The sequence below is a fragment of the Panicum virgatum genome, chromosome 4K (assembly GCF_016808335.1).
Source record: "Panicum virgatum strain AP13 chromosome 4K, P.virgatum_v5, whole genome shotgun sequence".
Classification (NCBI taxonomy): Eukaryota; Viridiplantae; Streptophyta; class Magnoliopsida; order Poales; family Poaceae; genus Panicum; species Panicum virgatum.
The window spans coordinates 42,484,200-42,503,846 of NC_053139.1; the positions used below are offsets into that span (position 1 = coordinate 42,484,200).

General features: G+C 46.7%; 2 protein-coding genes across 4 annotated transcripts; both read left to right on the forward strand.

The window, feature by feature from the left end:
• The first annotated feature begins 2,235 nt into the window (after positions 1-2,235).
• On the forward strand, positions 2,236-3,713 carry LOC120704132 (B-box zinc finger protein 32-like). Its single transcript, XM_039988405.1, has one exon. The coding sequence runs from the start codon at positions 2,713-2,715 to the stop codon at positions 3,439-3,441; it is 729 nt and encodes a 242-aa protein (XP_039844339.1). The 5' UTR covers positions 2,236-2,712; the 3' UTR covers positions 3,442-3,713.
• Positions 3,714-11,983: 8,270 nt separating this feature from the next.
• LOC120704133 lies at positions 11,984-17,550 on the forward strand. Of its 3 annotated transcripts, XM_039988407.1 has the most exons (9): positions 11,984-12,065; positions 12,202-12,357; positions 13,823-14,855; positions 15,161-15,221; positions 15,326-15,414; positions 15,535-15,625; positions 16,001-16,048; positions 16,772-16,847; positions 16,942-17,550. In XM_039988407.1, exons 3-8 carry the CDS (start codon positions 13,924-13,926, stop codon positions 16,805-16,807), a joined length of 1,257 nt encoding a protein of 418 aa, XP_039844341.1. In that variant the 5' UTR covers positions 11,984-12,065; positions 12,202-12,357; positions 13,823-13,923; the 3' UTR covers positions 16,808-16,847; positions 16,942-17,550. The 3 variants fall into 3 exon arrangements, with proteins under 3 accessions (XP_039844341.1, XP_039844340.1, XP_039844342.1); XM_039988406.1 differs by lacking the exon at positions 11,984-12,065 and having other exon boundaries at positions 12,081-12,357; XM_039988408.1 differs by lacking the exons at positions 11,984-12,065; positions 12,202-12,357 and having other exon boundaries at positions 13,924-14,855; positions 16,772-16,827.
• The last annotated feature ends 2,097 nt before the right edge of the window (positions 17,551-19,647 follow it).

The following is a 19,647-nucleotide window of genomic DNA, read 5'->3' on the forward strand; positions in this document are numbered from 1 at the left end:
AATCCTCTATGCAGACCACACAACTGCTCTCTTCTCTCCCTCGTTCTTGCACAGGTAGGGGAGGCGCAACAGATCCGGAGTGGGAGGGAAAGAAACGATCTGGGTCTCCCCAATGAGATTTGACTGGTTTTTTAGCACCTCGGTGTGAGCGTAGACTTGATTTCTCCTCCAGGAAACAATTTCTTCATTTTCTACTCTCTCTCTCTTCAACTAATCTCTTGCCAGCAAAATATTTATGCAACTGTCTAATTAATGCAAATAGAAACCAATATAAATGCACCATTAGGACTGCCCTTATTAGTTTGTGTGACATACTAGAAGATAGGTATCTTTTCCAACAAATTAAACCGACTGAAGAGCTGCAACAATGGGCGTGTTTGGATCCAAGAGATAGAGTTATTTTTAGCCTAAAATAGCTCAAAATAGCCAAAAATCCCCAAACATGAGGGCTAGTTTCTGGCTATTTGCAAATAGCCCACCTCAAAAAACTATCTCACCCAAATGGTGATTATTTGGGCTATTTCAGGTGGAGCCCACCATAGCAAGAGAGGTAATAGAACTCCAATGATTAGGAAAAAATGTTTTAAAAGCTAAATAGCTCTTGGATCCAAACATGTCAAAGACTATTTTATTGAAGGGATATTTATTTGAGCTAATTAGCTAGCTCTAGCCCAAATAACTTTAGCCCTTGGATCCAAACACAGCCAATAAACATGAATGGCACGAACGCAAATGCAAAAAGGAGGCGGTTGTGACTGCCCGTACGCGACGAAGCTAGCTTCTGGCTTCTGGGTGTTTGGGGGACGACGGACGCATGGTTTGACGCTCCCGGTAAAACTAACCCGCACTAGTCGGCTAGGAGTACTCCATTGGCCACACGATTTGGGACCCAAAGCATGTAGCCGCACAAAGAGAAAGGCGAAGCTGAAGGTTCCAGAAGAACATTGCGAACGAGAGCCAAGAGCTGCCGTGCCGACCGAGCGCTCGCGCGAGGCCGCGCCCCCACACATTAAACAAACGGGCCTGGTTTGGACGAGAGAGTCCCTCTCTCTACCTGGATTCCATTGCGAGCTCGCATCACCACTGGCGTCCCCGGATCACACGCAGCGCCAAACTCGCCGCCGGGGTTTGTGGCCTCCGTTTCACGCGAGTCTCTCTCTCTCTCTCTCTAGACCCTAACGGCTGGTTATTAGGGAAAAATTAAAAATGGTGGTCCGTGGCACGTCACCACGAACGAGCCCCACGCCACAAGTTCACGGCCGAGATGACCTGCCCCGCCGTGCGCGGCTCGACACGCGCGCGCGCGCCCGGCCTCTGCCTAGCTACCCCGCGGACGGAATCGATTTCCTGGCCCCCGGCGCGGCACCGTGTCACACCCCTGTTCGCCTCGCCCCGGATATTTTTCTTCCTTCTTCCCCCGGCAAGCAAGCAGCGAACGAAGCGTTCCGTTGCCGCGACGCAACCGGATGGGAGGGTAGCCGGTCACGTATCGCCGCGCGGCGTCGACGCGTCGTGGACTCGGGAGCCATGGTGCGTGCGTGGTCGGTCGCTCGCAGTTAGTCGGTGGCGGATCGGGCCAATACGTATTGTACGTGTACATGCGCCGGATCTGCCGTGTCGTCAGCGAATACGAAGACCGTTGCCTCAAACATCGACACACGCAAACCGGCCAACGGGGCCAGATCTAGCCATGGTCCGAAAGCGAGGGAATTCATTGAGTTAATTCTCTGAATGTCATTGAAATTTTCGTCAATCCCTTAAATGCCACTAAATGACATTGAATGGATTTTTTTGTCTATGACATGTGGGGTCAATGGCACTCAAGAGATTGGCTAAAATTTTAATGGCATCAAGCGAATTGGCTCGAATTCATTCGTTCCGGAGCTGCAGAAACGACAAGGGAGGAACGCAAGCAGGCGGCCGAAAGGCGCTCCGGTCGCCCGCCGGCCGCCGCTGCCTTTCCACGACGGGCGGGCGAAGAAGTTTGCGCGCGCGCGATTTGTTTCGACCGCGACGAGGTTGTGTGGCCGGGGATCGCTCTACGCACGTACGGCGGCAACGCCTCCGAGGAGCCCACGCCCACCGACCCCCGCAACGAGCGGCCTGTGGCCGCGGACGAGACGGGGTGGAGCTGACCGGCCAATCATTTCCCACTCGGTTAACTATAACCACTTGTTATACTAGTAGTTAACAAGGCATTTCTGGTCGCGTGGTGGGAGCTCCTGCCCAAGTGTCGCGCGGTGATCGCGCGAGACGAGGGGCGCCACGGGAACGGAGGAGGAGACGCCGACGTCTCCTTCGCTGTGTGGGCGGGGCGCGCGCGAGGCGTCGAGCGACGGCTGCGACGCCGCTTGCGTCCACGTCGTCCTGGCGAGAGGGACGGGCCCCCTCTCCGAACTGCACGTGGAAGGGGGCGACCCGCGATGTCACGGACACACACAGCCGCGAGCGGCCACCCGGCCACCGCCTCCGCCTCCTTAAATACGCGCCGCGCCGCGCCGAGCTCACCGCTAACCGACCTCTCCGTCGATCAACCTCGGCTGGACTGGAAGCGTTTACCTCTCAGGCGTCGCCGCGGCGCGGGTGGACGGGAAGCGAGAGGGCAAGACCGAGCCGGTGCGGCGGCAGGACGGAGTGAGGAGGCGGGAGGACGACGAGGAGGAGGAGGAGGCGACGGCGCGCGGCTAGACGCGGCGGCGGGAGGGGGAGGCGATGGGGCGCGGCGGCGGGAGCGGGGTCGCCTGGACGGGCGCGGCCGGGTGCGGCTGCGAGCTCTGCGGCGCGCCCGCGGCCGTGCACTGCGCGGCGGACGCGGCGTTCCTCTGCGCCGCGTGCGACGCCAAGGTGCACGGGGCCAACTTCCTCGCGGCGCGGCACCGCCGCACGCGCCTCCTCCTCCTCCTCCCCCCGGTGACGGCGCAAGAAGAAGAGGAGGACGAGGGGTACGCGTCCGCGGCGAGCTCGTGCGTGTCCGCGGCCGACTCGGCGTCCACGGCGCGCGGGGGCCGGGCGCGGGCCGGGAGGCCGCCGAGGAGGGGTGCGGCGGCGGCCGCGGCCGCGGGGCGCGCCGAGGTGGTGCTCGAGGCGTGGGCCAAGCGGATGGGCCTCGCGCCGGGGGCGGCGCGCCTGCGCGCCGCGGCGGCCTGGCGCGCGCTCCGCGCCCGCGGGTCCGACGCCGCGGCCGCGCGCGTCCCGCCGCGCGTCGCCATGGCGGCCGCGCTCTGGCGGGAGGTGGCGGCGGGAGGCGGCGGCGCCAGCCACGGCCACGGAGACGCGCTGCGGCGGCTGGAGGCGTGCGCGCACGTGCCGGCGCGGCTGGTGGTGGCCGTGGCCACGTCCCTCCTGGCGCGCGCCCGCGCCCGCAGGCGGGGGCCCGCCGTGGAGGAGGGCTGGGACGAGTGCGCGTGGGCCGGGCCCAAGTCCAATCCGGCCCGTCCCTGATCTCCCTTTCTTTCCTGAGCTGTGTGCTTTGCTTGCTCGAGCATGACTGATGAGAAGCAAAACTTCACACTTGTGGACCTTGTTTGTTACCGTTTGCCTCCGTGCTAAGCAAACCGAAATCTCGTGGTTAGGGGTTGTTTGCTTGTGAGCTGATAGTGGCTCAAGTAGGGACAGTGTTTGCGAAAATTGCAATGATTCGGAATGTATACTTTTCGAAAAAAAAACTATGAGTTAGTGTGTTGCAATTGGCAAACTTGAACGGTTTCCTTATATATACTGCTCGTGTCTTCTCTTCTTTTCTTAATAATAAAGTAGTTTAGGAGCTGAATTTTAAACAGATTAGATCGACAAGTTCAGCTACACAAATCATCTGAAGGGGTGACTGTATGCTACATCTAGTCTAGCTTCTACCCGCCAGGGGCGGGCCCAGAATTTGAGAGATGGATATTCAAAATTTCAAAAGATGTAATTTGTTTTGACAAGCCAAATTTTATGAACTATAATGATAATTTTCAAACTTAAGATCAAATTTATCACTAGTCAACTCACTTTGCGCTCAGGTTTTGATTTCACTCAGACCCGCTTCTGGTTGCTCGCTCACACTCCAAAGGGCACGGACTGCTGGAGCGGCGGAGCTGTGCAGGCCCTGCCGCACTAGAGAAGGGGCAGTGCCATGCCCTGGCCGCGTGCGCCATGTCATGCACGCCCAAACCATGCACCCCTGCCTAGCTGCGGCTAGCCTGGTCGCTGCCCGCGTCTCATGGCCCGCCCGGCTGCCAAGCCCGTGACGCCGTCCGCCCGGAGCCCCTACAGCCGTTCATCCTCACAACCGACGAGCCCCTACCTCCGTTTGGTCTCGTTGCGTCCTCACCGCCGTGATCATCGATTCGAGGAGCTAGGGTCTTGCAGATGGGGATTGGGAATCGAGGGACCGAGAGGGTGCATGGACGCTTGGCCTGTCAGTCAAGCTAGCTCACTGGCTACTTGACCACTAATGGACCTGTGGGCCATCAAGTGAGGAGGGGTGGGATGTGGGCTGCTATGATTTTTCAGCACGAGTAGAAAACTAAAAGTTTGGAAGCTTATTATTTTGTGTAATATTCGTATTTTCGCTCTATATATATATGATACACTACATATATAATTTTTTTTGCCACAAATAATGGGTATTCAGTTGAATACCCTTGCTATAAGGTAGGCCCGCCCCTGCTACCCGCTGAGGCGCCTTTGCTTCCCCAGATGCGCCGGCGCCACACCTCCGCTGTCGCCGCGCTCGTGCAGCCGCTGCTATAGGCGTGCCAATGGGTAACTCTTAGACGTGCAAAGAGGGTTGGAGATGCATCTAACAGTTATCTATTTGCCCCAGTTATCCATTTGCATCCCTACGCTGCTGTGACCGGGGGAGGTCGGGCCCTCTATGCTGCAGCCGTGACGCGGTGGCTGTGCATAAAGCTGCTAATGGTTCAAAAACTGAACCAAAACCACCCCACCCCGTAACACTAATTACATATCCTACTAATCCACCCCAAACCAGTCCGCCGCCTAGGGGATCCAAGCCAAACCAAACCACATGTTTATTAACCCATATCTTCAAACGGTTCCAAACCAAACTACCCTGCAAGCAGCGCTTCTTCCTAGAAGATATGGACGTCGGTGGCCTGTCGGGACAGTGGTAAGGGCCACACGATCGAGATTACCTTAACAATGACAGTAATAGTGTATTGGATCGACCACAACCATTTCAGCTCAATCCAAATCTGTCCAAACCATTCTCACTGGTAAACCAAACTGAACCAAACCATTTTCTAGGGCCAGCCTATTTAAACCAAACCAATGATTAACCAGCTGAAGTCCAAACCAACAAAACCGGTTTGACACCGAACCATTAGCAGCTTTTGGCCCTGTGCAAGGAGCTGGCGTGCGTGACTTTGCCGGCGGAGCGTAACCAGAAGCTTGCCAGCGTCGTCCAAACAATCAAAAGTACACCCGTAAAGTATAAGAGCGGTATCTGAAAATTGCCCTGTTTTATTCCTTATTAATTAACCCCCACTCATGTGGGGATCGGTTGGACTTTAGATTTCGATCAGATGGTGTGGAGGAAAAGTGGAGGAAGGAACAATTACTTTTCGTTTTTCTGGAAGTAGAGGAGGACACACCTGTGTAGGAAATATGCTCTAGAGGCAATCATAGAGATGATCATATTTTCTTGTATTCATAATTAATAAAGTGTTCATTGAATATCCATAAAAAGTGACTTGTATTGATTAACGATTATGTGAATTGTTTGTGAAACTCTTTACTTGTATGTATATTCTAAAAATGTTTCTAGTTGGAGTTTATGCATGGACACACATAAATATTATACTAGCACATGTATTAGTTGATGACTATGTTTCATAGGTCATGGATATGAAGATGTCAAACTAATAGTGTGAACTCATGTAAGACATGAGTCTGAACTGACCCAACATAAGAGATGGTGATTTCTCATTACACAATATGTACGTTGTGTCCTTGGACCTAAGATTGTCGCATGTACTCAAGATGTGAATTGACTTACTTAGGAGCCATCAAACGCTACTCCGTAACTGGGTAGTTATAAAGGTGGTTTTCGGATTTGCCAAGAAGCATGCTGTGAGACATGGACAGTTGAGATGAGATTTGCCCCTCTCTATCTGAGAGAGATATCTCTGGGCCCCTCGAGTGAGTCAGATCAAGAAGTGCATGGCCATGCTGAGGGTAAGTGTTAACCAAGGATCTGAATCATGGCATCGAGAAAGAGAGATCAGTTTAGAACAAGACCAAATATCGTGAAGTAAAAGGAACAACATGTATATGACATTGTGTCGGCCCGTCTGATATATCTTTGCGTGCGTATAGGAGTTGACATGTAGGCCATTGTCTACTATTGGGCCGATTAAGAGTACTCGGGCCATGTCTATTCGCATGTGAGCCCATAAAATCACACACTTAAAGAAAAGAAGCCTGATAAGGATGAGATCCGAATTAGACTGAAAACTGATGGACCTCTTAGGCCCAAAAGGGGGTGCTCAAGGTGAGGCCCAAGAGGAGCCCACCTAGGGGGCGCCCCAGGGGCTATAAAAGCAGGGGGGCGCCCAAAAGGGTCCAACTCTAGCCCCTCTCCTTGGCCGCCGCCCCCTCTTGCTTGCCGCCCTGCCTGCGCGCCCAAGCCCTAGGTCGCTCTCGCGGATCTAGCAGTCAGGAGCGTGACACTTCTTTTCGTGCGTGTGGATACCTTGGAGGTGCTGCATCTGCTGCATAAGGACGAGCCGCACGTGAGAAGGTTCTCGCAACTGCACTGCCGGCTTCCATCTGCACGACATCGACGCGCTTCAGAAGTTCCGCACTCGTGCGTCTAGTGGTAATTTCGTGATCTATAACAGCAGTAGTTCCTGGTTATGGGTAGAAAATTTTGTTTTTCGCTGCCCATATCCCTACAAGTCGGTGGGCCAGGACTAGGTGGGGGAGCTCTACGTTGTCATGTTGGAGTGGGTGGCGGAGGCGGCCCAAAAGCGATGACGACGTCAGAACGGTGGCCGGAGGGCGGGCGAGGGTGCGACTGCAATTGAAACTCATCCAATCACAGTTGCGGTGAATAGACGTCTCTGGTCAAGATGGCGGAGTACTCTTAACCGAGAGGAAGAAGAGATGGAGGAGGTACTACTAACTGAGAGGAAGAAGAGTGGTAGTCTAGGTTGGTGCTAGAAACAAGCCACCACAACTTAGCAAAGGAGAGGAGGTGCTGGGGTAGCGAATGGTAGGTGAAGCGGTGCAGAATACAAGAGCGATGACAGTCAAGCTGCTAATGGTTTGGGTGGAAACCGGTTGCAGCAGTTCGGATTTTGCATTGGTGCTACTTCAATTTGGTGGAAAATGATTTATCTAGCAATCAATATAGTTTAGTTTGGTTTCACAAGAGGTACGGTTTGGTTTGATTTGGTTTGGAATACTAATAGAGCCGAGCAACTGTTGGTCACGTCCTGCAACTTGTTTGACTAGTAGTAAGTGGCGGAGGCAGGAATTCAAGGTTGGGTGTACATGCGTATTACCGAAACCGAACAATCATCGCACATAAAAGATAGAGGTTCATGAAAATAAAGTTAAAGTTACATGATACAATACAAATGGTTTCTTAATCTATTATCCATACAATAAAAAAGTTACAAATTAACTCGACGAGGTGGCTTTTGGAAACGGAAGATGATGTCTTCATCAGCAACACGTAGGAAAAATTCCTTCTCAATAAATGGAACCAAGCAATCATTTAAGTATTGATCCCCATGCTATTTCTTAGCTTGTTCTTCACAAAATTCAAAGCTGAAAATGCCCTTTCAACACTTGCTGTTGCAATTGGTAGCAACAACACTAATTTCAAAAGCTTGTACACATATGAGTATATGGCATGTTTATCTATTTCAACAAGTAAGACTGAAAGCTCTGCAATATTTTTCACCTTCCTAAATCTTTCATCACCACGCACATCAACTCGGTGACTGAGAAATCTTTGGGATAAAATTTAGCAAGTTTCATCAAGTTCTCCTTGTCAAATGCAGCAAATGAATCCTTGGGATTGAATGATGACATATAGATAAGCAAATCAGTGTTTACCTCATCAAACCTATCATTGAGCTCCTTAAGGGGATTGGCGTGAGGGTGAGGCAGTGTGGCTGAGATAGCAGGCCAGCCCATGGGCCTAGTTCTCTAATTTGGGCTCAAATAAACATGATCTAACTTAGTTAGTTATCTATACACACACACACACACTTGCTAAATTTTTTTTGTCCAAATTATTGGGTGTACATCTGTACACCCATGCACCTCAATTGGCTCCGCCCCTGCTAGTAGTGCTCATCGTAATAGCCATTAGTAGTGCGTAGAAATTAAAATTACCCCCACCAGCACGCTCGTGCTCTACTTCTGGATCTCCACCTTTCCCTCTATCTTTGATGGGGTGGTGTGGTTTGATTTTTTATAGTGTAAGTTGGTTTGCAGTGCATATTTAATATAAATAGTTTGTTGTAGATTTAGTCTGGACCATTGGCAGCTTGAGATGACAGCGGGTGGTCGCCGGCGCGACGACGGTGAGACCACCCGAGTCACAGGCATAAGTAGAGGCGGCGACGGGATGAGATGTGGTGGATCGACGAAAAGAAGAAGAAAGGGAAAGGTTGCGGCGTTTGCCTCGGACCGGCTTGAAAGCCCATGGCCGGCGAAGCACAATAACCAGTTGGCGGCGACTTGGCGCACGGTCCGGTCGGTTCCGGCGGGGCTGGGTCATCGGAGTTGCAGCGCGCTGCGCGCGGGATACCGCAGCCGCAGGCAGGAGCAGGACGATGGCCTGATCCCTGCCTGGCGGCCTGTTGCCCACATGCGCACATCCCATTGGAGCATTGCTCAATGCCCATGGCAGGGAATTCTTTGGCTCTGAGCAAACTTCGGAAACTGGCATATAAAAAGGCTTAACAACCTCTGCCGCATTATATATTCCTTGGGGATTAAGGCTTTTTCCTAAACAGAAGAGGACTCTGTCTCTATGCATGTCAATTGTAGATAGAGTCCTGATTCTGAATCCAACAATTTCCTAAGCATGTTGGGGCGCTGCAAGTCCATAGCGTGCAGAGATAGAATCCTTATTCTAGTTATCGGGTAGGTTTTTCTTCATATAGTTAGAGAGGCTGATTTGCACACGTGTTCTTCACGTATTGCAATTTGCAGCAGCAGGTTGTAGCAGAGCTGTTATACTATTTTTCTCAGGGGTCAATAGTCAATATATGTGTTGTGTTGGCCTGTACCATCAAAATGGTACAATATTGTGTGCCTTATTGTGCAAGATATTCAAGTCTATTTTCCTATACTATGGTTTATATATATATATATATATATATGGAGACTAGAATTATATTTGGTTTAAATGTTGGACTTAAGCAGAAAACCGCTTCTCAAAATTTATCTATAAATACGAGAAGAGTCTTAGCGCAACTATTGATCATCCCATTAGGAATTGGAGAGACATCATCTCCCGATGTCGTGCAGGAGAAGCGCTTCCCATCTGCATCCGATCTAAAACTCGCCGATACAGATCCGATCTAAAACTCGCCGATCTAGATCCAATCTAAAGGTATGCATGAATTCACATGCATCTTCTTCATCAAACATGTTTTAGCCATATTTTAGATCCACTTTGGTATATGTATGGCCATCTATTCTGAATTTAGATGGTTTTGCTTGAAATTTTTGGTTGAGCTTTGATCACATAGATTACCATTGCATGAGTGCCGTATTGATGATGACATTCACAATAAACAATCCTCTTTGACCTTTCAATTTAGTCTTTCCCCTCCAAGGTGTGTCCAGATGCATATGACCTTGTACCCTAGTCCGATTTGATCTTTTTCTATCCTCAAAAAGTATTATTTGATTCTTTTAGTTTTCTTTAGATTTAGAAATACTCAATTGACCTTTTCTCCCCTACAAATCTAACTCAATATTTTCACATCGTTAATAAGTAGACGGTGAGATTTGTCTCGCTCGTAGGATTGCCATTCTCTTCCTAGTTTTGTTGTTCACCACTTGCATTGATCAAGGGATTCACTAGAGCCCTACTAAAGTTGTGGGATGAAGGATACTATTATCGCCGTTTAATGGGATTCTATTGAACTCCAACATAGTTTTGAGACGAAGGTGAGATGGATGGTCGCGACTGGCAGTCCCATCTAACAACTTCCACGAGAGTGGCGATAGGAAAGGTAGGTTGCGATTGGTGGTTCGATCTAACAACTTCTACGAGAGTGGTGATAGGAAAGGTTGGTCGATGATGACTAGGCAGCATGCGTGTATGATAGGTCTATAGGAAACTAATATTGAGTTGGATATAAGAACATGTGTATGATTAATGAGAACATGACATTAAAACTACAATCACTTTGTCCACTTTTATAAAGCGGATTTTAATTTGAAAATTTCAAACTGTATAAATTTGATAAATAGTTAAATAAAATTATCTTGCTAGACATTCTAACCAAACAGAAGACACCAAGTAATTGTGTCTTAACTAAAAGACAGGGTTTGATTCTCTTAGGCTCTAACCACACGTTATATTTTAAGGCTTGATCTTTTGTCCACTTTTCTTGGTGAGCCTTAAAATAATGTCAACCAATTTATTCTTTTTAACCAACTTTGTTTGTTGTGACCTTTGCATCATGGTCAATAATGACATACAAGTCGTGCACACGTTATACACTCATTAGATAGTTTTATTATAAGTACAAATTAATAATCCAACCAAGTTAGATGTGCTTAGGCCCTGTTTGTTTCAGCTTTTGGCAGATTTTAAAGACTCAATTTTGAAAAATCCAAAAGTTAGATGACTCCGAAAATTAAGCCTTTTTGAATCGGCTAAAAGCTAGCACAAATAGGGCCTTACTCACCCGGGTATGGTCTAATTTGGCCTATAATGTTGAAATACAAGTGGATTACTCATATTTCTCCATCAATTTAGATATTTAGGAGCAACTGATTAGTGCATGAAGCTCAGTATAATATGGTATCAGGACTAGAGGTTTTGTGTTCGGATCTTGGTAAAATTTAAAGAATTGATGTATAAACTAAATTAAAGGTCACTTTGCATTTGTTGCTAATGACTCACCCATTTCACCCATAGTTCTCTGAAATGAAAAAACTAGATTCTCCTGATTCCCAAAGAATCACTTCCCCAAATTTAAATTTTGAATTCTTATTTCTTCCGTGCATAGAATCACTTCCTCCTTATAGTTCAACTTGGTTTATCATATAGAATCATTTTCAATCATAGAATCACTCTAACATCTATTAATTCCCTATTTGCATTGAATCATTCACTCTTATGGTTTCGATTATATTATTATATAAAATTATTTTCAGTCATGAAATCATTCCATATTTAAGAATTACTTCTCACAGGTCCATTGATCCATTGTCTCAGACATATCCATAAAGATAGAGCTATATGTGGAATTATAGGGGTAAATATACGTAAGTGTATATGAGCTATGCATCTATATCCAGAGAAAAAGTTTGGCAGAGCTTTAGAGCATCTCCTCGTATAGCTTTTAGGAGCTGGTTCCCATCTCACAGCTTCCAAATAATATATCCAAGTCCAATAAGCGCTATCATATTTCAGCCTCCATCCATCCAACAAGAGGCTGATGAGTGGGGCTTACGGTTGGAGGGCTTCCTATAGACCCTCCAGACGATGATTGGGGCTCACAGATGGAGGAGTTACTAGGGACTCTCCAGACTAGAGGATGGAATGGGAGATTTAGAGGCCTCGCTAGTTTGAGGATTTGAATAGATAGTCTGCTGAAGTTGTTTTTTTAATTCCATCCTTCAAATTTGGAGTAAAGAGTTTGATAGAGTCTACCGGAGTTGCTCTTAGCCCTGCTTATACCAATCTATTAAACTATTTCTCCAAAGATCCCTTTTCTTTCAAAAGCCTATTGAGTACAGGTCATACACCTTACTTTAAGTACTTTTTTTCTCTCAAAAATACTTAAAATGAAAAAAAAAGTCTCTCTTCTCTAAGGTTGATCGTGGGCCTGACCGGATAAATACAGCTGCTCAGGCCGGTAATTACTACATCCTAATTATCCTCGGTCGTGGGTGATCGTACTCTTGTTCTCTTCTCTCGTTCCTTCTCTCTCTATCCCCACTCCCATTTTTATCTGTTCGTTAAGCAAGCACTACCGGCTTATTACCACGCAGAAAAAAGCTTTACCGTTGCCATTTCCATTTGGAGACGAGCGCCCTGGAAGCGAGAAAACCTCGGTGATCTCCCCCGCCTCCTGCTATAAAATCCTCCCAGGACCAGGCGGATCTGCTGCAGAGTCCATTTCGGCGAAGCCCACCGAGGAGCGTTAGGTAACCTCTCTTCTCCCCTCCCTTGCGATGCGATTTGTTCTGGAACTTTCATTCTGCGGTGAACTTTTACTTAATATTACGCAGTGATTGATTCCGATTGATATACTTGTTTCACTCTTTTGTAATTGAGCACACAAACCGAGTTGGTGGAGGTGGTTAGCTTGTTGTTGATGGGGTTAGGATTGTGCAGATTTGGGTGTTCGGGGTAAAGATGTTGGCTGGATTTGGTTAGGATTTGGTGTAATATGTATGAGTGGGGATTGGAGAATTTGTGCTATTGTGCCTATATCATGGAATGTATTTTGTGTGCTTTAAATACTTTTGTTCGGATCCGGTACCCGTTTAACCATAGCGAATATCGATCATTTTACAGTTACAATTTCTAGATTACCATGTATAAGAAACCCTAGATCTATACGCGCCGTCCCTTCATTTCTCACCGTAAATCCTTAGTTGTAAAAATAAAGGCCACCTATCTCCGTTGCAAGAACCCAAAACCACTTCGCCTCCCAAATGATACCATCTCAAAGTGTTTCTTGGAGGCACTTCAGCTAGGTCACTGCTATTTTTGTGTCTTCAAATTCCTTGGCAAATTTCATTGGTGGTAAGCTTCCTGATTTTGATCTTGAGGTGTTCCCCTCATTTCTCGATCTTGGGCACATGTTTTTGGTCAAAGTAAACAAAAGATGCTACACCCTATCTACTGGGATTAGAAACATATTAGGTGCAAACTAAGCTCTTCGTGCAAACCGTGCAAACTTCAATCTGGACCACGGGATCAACATCCAAGGGGCATGGGGGGATCGGGTAACTTTACATTTAATCACCCGCCCTAATCACACTTTTGTAGACCCCCCCTCCCACCCCCCCTGCGCACCCTCTTGGGTGTTGATCCGGTGGCCCAGTTTGAAATTTGCACGGTTTGCACGAAGGGGTTAGTTTGCACCAGATACGTTCCCATTAGAGTTAGACAAGTTCCAAGCAATAGCATGAGAGTAGATTCTGCATATTTTCAGCAGCCCCATGGGCCATGGGTGTCAAGCTTGCACTAAATTTCAGCAGCCTCACACGAACATTAAATTTGATCAGTTGCACTATATTTGTATTTGTTCACCCCATTTTTTTTTCAAACAAGTACGAATTGTGCAAACACTCCAGTTCCCCTTCTCTCTCTCTTTTTTTTTTCCAGTTTTGGTCATATTGAACACTTATTGGACCTCAATTGGAGTTTGATTTTGGTATTTGAGATCTTATCTAGATGACACTGGGTGAAGCGCTCTATAGACAGTTAGGGAATGTCAGACATCAAACATACTAATAGTATACTATTATCTTGATTTGATCATTTTGAACAATTTTATTTTATCTTGTTTGTCCCAGCTGTTACATAGTAATCCTATATATCTTTGTCTGCTTTCTATTTTCACTTCTGAGTATTTCCATTAATTTTTGTGGAAATAAATAGGGCACTGGATCTGCTTCAGTTACACTATCCTTGGCCAAAGCAAGCTATCTATTGCGCCTTTGACTTTGGTGGGAGCATCACAGTTGTTCTCAACTGAAGACATGGCTTTAAAATCAAGTAGACGCTCAGATGAAATCTACAGAGAACCTCATCTATGCCGGAAGAAGGAATTCAGATCATCTGTAATTAAAATCGTCGATTCATCCTTGAACTCAAATTTGCTGCCCGCCGACAGTGTTTATTCAATTCCTGCATCAGAAGATGATTTTTGTTTGAATAAACGAAGGAAGATGGATGAGGAATATGACCCCCTTCTGGCAAATGGAAATATGAGAGAGAGCACAGCAAGAAACTTCACAACTATAAGATATATGTCATCTCCAATACACAGCGCAGATGGCAAATCATGTATGATTTCTTCAAATGCAGAAATTACAGCAGGATCACATTCTAATGGCAATAATGAACAGGCATCATCTGCATCAAGCGTGTCGCCTTACAATGGTCAGAGCATTAAAGATGCTTGGGAGTGTTCATTGCCTGATACTAACGCTGCAAAACCATTAACAGAATTAACATCAGCGAGGGACCTTTGCATATTCATCCTCAAAAGTGAAATATTCCCCACTAAATGTTCAGAACTTAGCAGAACATCAAGTACCATAGACGATGATGATAATCAAAGCAGTCCTTTATTTGAATGCATGAAATGTGGGTCAATGGAAGATCCATCCAAAATGTTAATTTGTGATTGTTGTGAAGGTGCATTTCATTTATCGTGCTGCAAACCACGTGTCAAGAAAATACCAGAAGAAGCGTGGTATTGCCTGGTCTGTAAAAGAAAGAAACCTAAGAGGCACTATGGGAAGTTGACGAGTCCCAGACGTGAATTACCCAAGGACATTCAAAGACCTCGCCGAGGTCTTGGTCCTATTCGAGATATGTTGGTGGATGCTGAATCATATGAAAGTGAGGTGAGGATTGGTAGCAAGTTTCAAGCAGATGTTCCAGAATGGTCTGGTCCTATTTCTAGGTATGCCTCCTTACTCTTGATAAAGTTTATTTTGATTTCTATTGTTATGCGATGGGAGAGGCAACTTCAACTTAACTACTATTCCTGAAGAATTTACTACGTTTATTGATCAGAAATTGTTGGAGTTGGTCCAGACAATATTTTTCACCTCATATAATGTTCGCCGCTAGATTTCTTTTTCAAATCCTCTGAAGTTACATGTGTACCTAAACATGTGAAAGTGCAGTTTTATTTGTGCTATCTTTCTTGCAACTTTGCTGTTACCATATACAATCTCTAATGCTAGTGCCACATTCTTTGTGCAGCAACGAAGATCAGTTTGCTGAGCCCACTGAACTTGATCCTAATGAAATAACGATGCTGGGTGTATGTCTCTGCCCACTTTGAACCTGATAAATGATAATCAGTAGAAATTTTCCTTAATACTTATTACGAGGTACCCTTCCTGACATCCTGTGTTGCCCTTGCAGTGTTTACAGGATAAGAAAACCAGTATCGGTAATTGGATCCAGTGCCGAGAAGTTCTAGACACAGGAGTTGCATGCGGCAAATGGAGGAGGTATACACTCCATTCCAAATGACTGCTTTTCTTGTATTCCTACGATTGTGCATACGCGACCATGTTAACACATAACGTTACATATGTTTATGCCTTTTTTACTGCATGGACCTTTGGCAGGGCACCATTGTTTGTTGTTCAACCAAGCAACTGGGACTGTTCATGTTCGGTTATTTGGGATCCTATCCACGCTGATTGTGCTGTTCCGCAGGTACATTCCTGTCATACTTGACTTCGATGTAGTTGTGTTTTTTGTGGCCTTTTGTTAAGGCGCTTGCTTGTCTTATGTCAGCGTATAACGGCATTAGGATTAAGGCAAGCTACTTACAGTTGATGGTACCTTATGTGGGTTCCTTATGTTTATATTATCTATTGGCATCCCTTCTTTTGATCTTTGGATGTTATTCATGTTCAGCTCCAAGTACATTTTCATCTGCTTCTGTTTGAAAAATCTGACTTAGCTATTGAACTTCTATGTAATAAATGATAACATCATGGTTCCTACTTTACACTATTCGTACCATTTTAATTAAAAATGCTACCATTTTTTGAGAAATCGATTTCTATATTATCTTTTTCCTTGTAGGAATTGGAGACTGATGAGGTTCTTGAGCAATTGAAGTACATAAATAAGGTATGTTCATTCTGATACTGGAAGTTGTTATGATCAGCACATTATTTGCATCATGTCCATAAGTGTTATTTCCTCATATGAACAGGACAAACAGGGAACTGACTACAGTTTTTCTTTCTATTTTTGACCTGATAGTCTGATGCGTTGTGCTTGCTTAAATGAAAATTGAGCCCTTCCTCTTTATGGAGATGATGTTCCTTTTTTGGGATACCTCTTGATCTAGAAGGGCCATCCACTGGTTCGTAAAACTACGAAAATATAGTAAAATATGGATCATCATCTAGTCATGTGCTCCTATGCATGCATTGATGGTCTTAGCCACTTACCTAACACAACATATTTTCATAAAAAATAAAGACAAGGCTGCAGGCAGGGAATTATGTGTTCTTGTGCTTTGACTGAAGCTCGATCAGTTGCAGAGTAGATGAATCGGCTCTATATAGTTTTACTTGAAAATTCTATCTAGGAGCAAGCAAGCGTTACACTGGGTTTATTTGGTCTTCACTGCTTATCACTAAGAAGATGAACGAGTATCTCCATGAAGAGAAACTGAACTCCATGTCAAAAGAAACTGAATTATAGGGCCTTATGAGAAATTACCTGATGATTGTATCGTTGGGCTCACATGATCACCAGTCATACCTATTAGAACTCTGAGTACAGTATAGATTTGCCATGGATTTGCTGTTTGAAATTAGTCTAATTGATTTTTTATCTTTGTAGCTGAAGAATCGTCTGGGGAGCAATCAGAAATGCTGAAAGATGTACATATGCCAGATGTGAGTTTTTCTATGTGAAGGTAACACATTGAGCCTTTAAGAGCTAACGAAATGTCTTACGGTTTCACCCTACTGCTGTGTGTGAGGTCTGATCGCTTTCGTTCTTTCGAGCAGGTTTTGTCTACAGACTAAAAGGGGAAGAAGAAGCATACAATCAGGGAGTTCTTGCACCAGTCCTGTCACAAGTCGGCGTCAATACAGTGGTTCGGTTTTTCCCAGATGAAGTTAGAACTAGAAGAGATGTATGGTGTGTATATATGCATCTTGCCTTCAGCCCTTCCCACAGCGAAAGTCCCTTCCCACGCCCAATGCACCGTTGTACTGTGCGTTTTGGTGTCTTTGTAAACAAGAGCAAAGAAAAGGCATTTCAAGACCAAAAGCCATACAGATATAAAGAAAGGAAGAGTAAAAAGCCGATACAGCTGGATGCTTACCCACTGCTATGGAGACTGGAAGTTTTTTTTTTCTAATTTTTGTGTGCGCGTGTGTGAGAAAGACAGAGAGATCAAAATCCAGGCTGTATTGTATCATGCAGGCCTGAAGCCGCCGGTCGATTTTGTTAGCAACTTAGCATGGATTGTAAACTGGTGTGTTAGAGCTGTCATCTTCACACCAGAAACATCCATGCATATGACTGGAAGAGTGAGCCACAATGTATATATAGTTTCCTTGAGAAATCTGAATCACAATGTGTAGTTCCCGAGTGTCACAGTCATCGTTCATCCTATCTCTGTAAACTCCTATCGTAAACCGAAAAAGGCTAAAAGACACCCTTTGGAATGTGTCATGGCACCTAAGTTAAACTGATGTTGCAGAAGCATAGCTTTGCAGACAGTTTGAAGAGCTCCGGTGATTCATGATGAGGACTGATTTGGGTAGTCGATTATCATCGTCTATGGGGGCCTCGTAAAACTCCCGGTGATGTCGATGAAGGCTTCACTCAGTGTCTTCATTGTTTTTGCTTGAAAATGTCCTTGCTTGCAGGACTTGTTTAGCTCTGAACTTTGAAGACTATCTGTGGAGGATCCAATTGTTCTGTCCTCAACATCAGATCGTTGTCATGGAACCTGAAGGCCATCTCCCACCGTTGTCCTCGCTTTGATCCGAGCAAGATCGAAACAGAATTACAGAGTACAGAAGAACAGGAGGTCAGCCTTTCGAACTCTCTGCACCAGCATTCTGGAACGACACGAGCTGACGAGCACACCACCCGCCGCTCCACGCCGCCGGGCTGGGGAACCCGAAGGCGGCCAGTCCTCCGTCCGTCCACCGGCCAGGGCACGAACAGAGGTGGTTGACCTTGGCATCTGCGGCGCTCTCTCCAACCCATCGAGATCTCTCATCGCTGCTACCCGTGTCACCGGAGTCGTAGCCTCGCCGTCGCAGGGGAACGGACGGCGACCGGTCAAGCACGCGAGGAAGAAGAGAAGAGAAGAAAAAAAATGATAATGTTTTTTAAAAAGAAAATATAATAAACGGTATGCTCTGAAAATTTGGGCCGCACATTTCCCATCCGACGGCTCTCAGGCAATCCGGGGTGGACGGTATTTCATTTACCGTCCACCCCGGACTGCAGCACCGTCCACCGCCCGCCGGCTGACTCCATCGGCGGCGCCACCACGCCTGCCCTCCTGCCCTCCACCTCTAGGCCCGAGCTCCCCAAGCCGTCATCGAACGTGCGGCGGGCTGATGCATGAGCATGGCCGCTCCGCTCGCGTGCGCTCATCGGTTTTGCTAGCCAATGCCAGGAGGAGCCCAGGACGCCGGCCTGGCGGCGCCCGGCCGTCGGCGCGGACGCCGACATGGCTGGAAGCCTTTGAAGCTTCGTGCTCCTGCTATGTATGCGGCCTCGCCATTGACGACAGGCATCGGGTTTAGAGACTCCCCATCCCACCTCGGCGCCGCAGCGTGCCGGCGTTCTGATTCCTAACAATGGCGGGCGATGGCCACCAACGCCCGGCCCCCACCTCTGCAGAACGCACGGCGCTGGACATTGCCCGCTTCTGTACAGGGCATCGGTGCTGCGCCGCGTCGACCAGGAGGAAGCACGCAAGGCCGGTGCTGCGCGGAGGCACCGAGACTCTTGCTGCTAGCTTGGAGAGCAGCACAAGCCCGCAGCCGGGGGCGAAGACGATGCAGCCTGCATTGACAAGCTAATATAACGTAACGAAGAACTGACCGTCCACTAACAATTGTGATGGAAAAACGTGTGCATTTGAAACCGGTATTTTTTACCAACATTGAACCAACAAATTTGAACTTGATAAGCAGCTAACCGTGGCAAACTGAACCTAACTCCAAACTGCACACCCTCACACACATGGATTTCAAAGTACATCCTCCTCCTGGGTCATGAGTCCGTTTATTCTCCATTAAGCTTGAGGAATTCCTCCGCCTGAGCATTTGATGACCTGGGTGTTTATTGTTCTTCATCAAAGGCTGCTGCAGAGATCCCAGGAGATTTTTTCTCCACACCACAAACTTCACTTCCCCAACATCTATCACCGATATTTGATGTTTGTGGCTTACTGGTAGGTACACTACAATTAGTTATACATGATCCTGGATTACAAGTGACACAATCATTTATTCCTATTACAGATGAATGTAATAAAATAGAAGGCATAGGAACTTACTCTGAGCTTGCAAATCAACAGTTAAAGAGCCAGAGAACTTACTCTGAGCTTGCTAAAAAATAGAGGTGCAGAGCTCCTGAACTTGAGCCCATATCTCGAATACTGGTAATAGGTTCTTCATTGCTGTCTGTATCCACAATGTCATGCAGGACCAAGTACTTGTTGGTGGATATGAGGATCTTAT

What these genes read in the sequence shown, in the direction of transcription:
- LOC120704133 (XM_039988407.1), top strand. Translation starts at nt 13,924, where the DNA reads ATGGCTTTAAAATCAAGTAGACGCTCAGATGAAATCTACAGAGAACCT. An exon ending in GCATGCGGCAAATGGAGGAG is followed by an intron (nt 15,415 to 15,534) that starts GTATACACTCCA and finishes GACCTTTGGCAG; the next exon opens with GGCACCATTGTTTGTTGTTC. An exon ending in CTGATTGTGCTGTTCCGCAG is followed by an intron (nt 15,626 to 16,000) that starts GTACATTCCTGT and finishes TTTTCCTTGTAG; the next exon opens with GAATTGGAGACTGATGAGGT.
- LOC120704132 (XM_039988405.1), top strand. Translation starts at nt 2,713, where the DNA reads ATGGGGCGCGGCGGCGGGAGCGGGGTCGCCTGGACGGGCGCGGCCGGG.